Source organism: Pistacia vera, unplaced genomic scaffold (genome assembly GCF_008641045.1).
Source record: "Pistacia vera cultivar Batoury unplaced genomic scaffold, PisVer_v2 Contig2, whole genome shotgun sequence".
Taxonomy (NCBI): Eukaryota; Viridiplantae; Streptophyta; class Magnoliopsida; order Sapindales; family Anacardiaceae; genus Pistacia; species Pistacia vera.
The window spans coordinates 1,113,940-1,117,445 of record NW_022196001.1 but is presented as its reverse complement, the minus strand read 5'-3'; the positions used below and the strand labels follow the sequence as shown (position 1 = coordinate 1,117,445).

General features: G+C 34.4%; 1 protein-coding gene across 2 annotated transcripts; it reads right to left on the bottom strand.

Annotated features, from left to right (window-relative positions):
- Positions 1–917: 917 nt before the first annotated feature.
- LOC116128402 (acetylserotonin O-methyltransferase-like) lies at positions 918–3,126 on the bottom strand. 2 transcript variants are annotated; one of them, XM_031414114.1, is made up of 2 exons: positions 2,216–3,126; positions 918–1,220 (listed from the first exon to the last, which is right to left on the bottom strand). In XM_031414114.1, exons 1-2 carry the CDS (start codon positions 3,002–3,004, stop codon positions 918–920), a joined length of 1,092 nt encoding a protein of 363 aa, XP_031269974.1. In that variant the 5' UTR covers positions 3,005–3,126. The 2 variants fall into 2 exon arrangements, with proteins under 2 accessions (XP_031269974.1, XP_031269975.1); XM_031414115.1 differs by having other exon boundaries at positions 918–1,217.
- Between the last annotated feature and the right edge of the window lie 380 nt (positions 3,127–3,506).

Here is a 3,506-nt window from a genome sequence, read left to right as displayed (position 1 = left end):
AACAGATACAGAACAGAGAAGAATAGAGAAGTGTAATGTAAGGAAATAAATTCAGAATATGAGCAATGGAGATAGAAGGGTATCATAGTGGATTTACTTACTGAGCAATTAGTGCTCACTCCGTTGTTTTCTCTGTTTTTGCAGGAAATAGGTGAGAAGCGGTCGGATGGAACGTCGAGAGTGGAGGAGAATGGCACTACTATCCACTGTATTTTGAGATTATGTATATGATAATTTTGTTGTTGTAAAGAATTTAGTATATAAAAATAAAGAAATTTTTGGGCTCACTATTTTGTACTTAAATACATATATAATTTCTATGATATATTTAATGACTTTATGATATATTTTACAAAGTTTACTAGCTAGAAAGAGTTATTACATGGTAAGCTTGTCTTATGTACATTATCAACATTTATAACAACAAAAACTAGGATGGAGTAGCTGCCACTGGGATTCTAAGTATTGTTTGTTTACTTATATCCATTTGTACACATAGCTTCAACTAATTTTCGGAGGCCTTAAAGTTAAGGACCGGGTATAACCTCTCGTGGTCTTTCCTATTAGGGACCGATATGACCCAAACTCAGTTTGAGTAATACATCGAAGAGTCTATGTCCAATCACTCGGTTACTTAGGGGCGATTAATTTCACTCTATTATTAAAACCAAAAGATGATTCTTATGATAGAATAATTAATTAAAACCTTAATATTAGTTATTGTAGCAAGGAAATGCATTTAATAAACATTCTCACGCGAGAATGCACTTATTCAATAACTAAACCGGTAAACCCTGCGAGCTAGAAGTAGAACATGAGAAATACCAATTGCCCAATGGCAATAGCCACAGCCGTAGCCACCATTATTTTAAACATACAACATTAATTATTTAATAATCTTGATTGTAATAGGGCGATTAAGGGTAAGCCTCAATAACAGAATGCACTGCACGAATGTGTTTAGCATTATGTCTGCTAAATCCTGCCTGCCCAAGAACATAATCCCATTCCTTCAAAGTCCTCTCTTTCCCTTTGTCAGTGTGAGCCATCATTGCCATGTCTATCTTCAACCTCACTGACTTCAATTCATCTCCTAAATTTTCTTCTTCTTCCATTATTGTTTCAACGATTATCACTTTCCCATTGTCCTTTGGAATTGCTTCTCTGCATTTTTTCAGGATTTCGATGCACTCATCATCCCCCCAATCGTGCAAAACCTGCTGCAGTATTCAAAAGTGAAACCAAATTTAAATATTAACAAATAATTAGATAAGGTTTACACAATTTTAATACCAATTTATAGTGCCGAATATTGTAGAGAGCATATATTTTTTTCAAGTAATGCTATACATACCAACTTATATGGTAATTGATTTAACATATTAATTCAATTCCCCTGTCGTCTTAGAATAAAAGACAAGATACTATCAAATCAACTATCACATGAATTAATATACAAAATTCAAACATGTAACATTATTGATTTTCTTTTTCTTTTATATTATCATACTAGAAAGTAAGAAAGCTATCATATTTAAAAGTGAGAAGTCTAATTACAGTTAAATTTATGTTAAAAAATTGTTATGTTTTTATATTATCTCAAAGCCTTTTTTCAAGATGTCTAGGTTAATTTACTCGCATCTCGATTAATCCTCAAGTGAGGCTAACGCAACAACCCACCGCCATGATCCCCCACTTATATTATGAATGCTCAGATGAAAAATTCAATCTGAGATTGTACACCTATCCACATTATCTCCAATTCGTCCTAACCATTGAGCTACTTATGGAAGGGTTATTATCTCAAAACCAATCCTTAAATTTTAACCCTTTTTTTTTTTTTTTTTTTTTTTTTTTAGTAAAATTAATTATCACATAAATTTTACTTAACATAAGTAAGAAGAATAGAAGATTAATTTTACTTTGAAGTATGTATAGAAATAAGAAAAGGAAAAAGACTTTTAACATATAAATTCAATCAAATATTCTATCCATTCCTCATTTTTTAAAAGACGTTGTTTTAGATTCTTAAAGAGAAGAAATTATGTCTTTTTAATAGATTCTTCACCTCAGAAATATTAACCTAAAATTTAAGAACAAAATCCCAGCATGTTTGCACCTGAAAATTTTTATAATTTGTTTTGTATTTATCTTGTTTTTAAAGATAAATAACTTTTAATCACGTAATTAAATTTAATGATAAATAAATACCAACCATAATGAAAATAGCATCAGCCATTGGAATACTCTGAAACATGTCACCTCCCACATTCTTAACTCCATGGGACTGCTCAGCATCACACACAACATGAGGAAGATCAAAATTGATCCCTCTAATCCATGGAAAAGCTTTCACCAACAACCCTAAAGCCGTTCCGTTCCCGCCACCAACATCCACCAAGCTACCAACTCCATCAAACACCTCAGGACAACCTTTAATAATCGCCGGCACTGTCACCACTCTAGCTCCACAAGCCATTGCATCATTGATTAGCTTACTAAAGGATTCATCCCCAACTGCGTAGCTCCATATATCCTTCCCATGAGCCGCCTCAAAAGCCGGCGTTCCACTGACTTGGACGCCGGCGCTCAAGTTTATCCATGATGCCACCATCTCCGGGCCGTTCTCCAGTAGAACAAAAGCGGCCATGCTGTTTTGTCCATGTTTTCTGAAGCGGCGTGAGATTGGGGTTTGTTCGAAGGCTATGGATCCGTGGCTGGTGGGTTTCTCTTTGAAGATCTGGTAGTGAACTAAAAATCTCATTACTCGGTGAAGAGAGGAGGGCGCGCAATTGAGAGCTGATGATAATTCTGAAAGTGTCATGGGGCCTCCATGGTTCTCTATGGCGTCAGCTATGCCGAGCTCAATGGCACACTTTACGACTGCCACTTTCACAAATCCGAATACATAATTCCAAATTTCAACGTCTGCTTGAGCTTCTTCTTCTTGCTCTTGCTCTTGCTCTTCCTTTGTCGTTGCCTTTCTTTCTGTGATTACCTCCATCTCTCTTTATCTCTCTTTCTGTGTGTTCCTGAACAAGATTGATTGTTTCCCATCTATATATAGCAATTAGTTGCATGGGATTCAGATTTTAGTTTCGGCACTAAAATTATTTGTTAACCAAAATGGTCCATACCCTCTGATGATTGGAGAGATTTTCTTCATTATAAAATTACATTGTTGAAAAATAGCAACTTCTTGCTTGACATTTTTAAATTGTAGAGCCATTATCTACGCTATAAAAAGCATTAATTAAACGCTAATCATGTATTTAAGGAGTTGTTAACTTATGGTGTGTTTAATGAGAAGATGTTGTTAATTACTTTTGTAATGCATTATGGTTGTGAGATTGCTTTCTACATTATTAGAAGAAATTTCAGTTCATTTAACAGAATAATATCAATATAACTGTATGGGCAAAAAATCGTACTAAACTTTCTCAGGCCTAATAATGAAATAAACATTCTGTTGCCCAGTGTCTTAACCCAATTCCGATTGGACCCAT

Coding starts and splice junctions, on each gene's coding strand:
- LOC116128402 (XM_031414114.1), bottom strand. CDS start 3,004: ATGGAGGTAATCACAGAAAGAAAGGCAACGACAAAGGAAGAGCAAGAG. Junction 1,221..2,215: donor CTGATGCTATTTTCATTATG/GTTGGTATTTAT, acceptor TGAATACTGCAG/CAGGTTTTGCACGATTGGGG.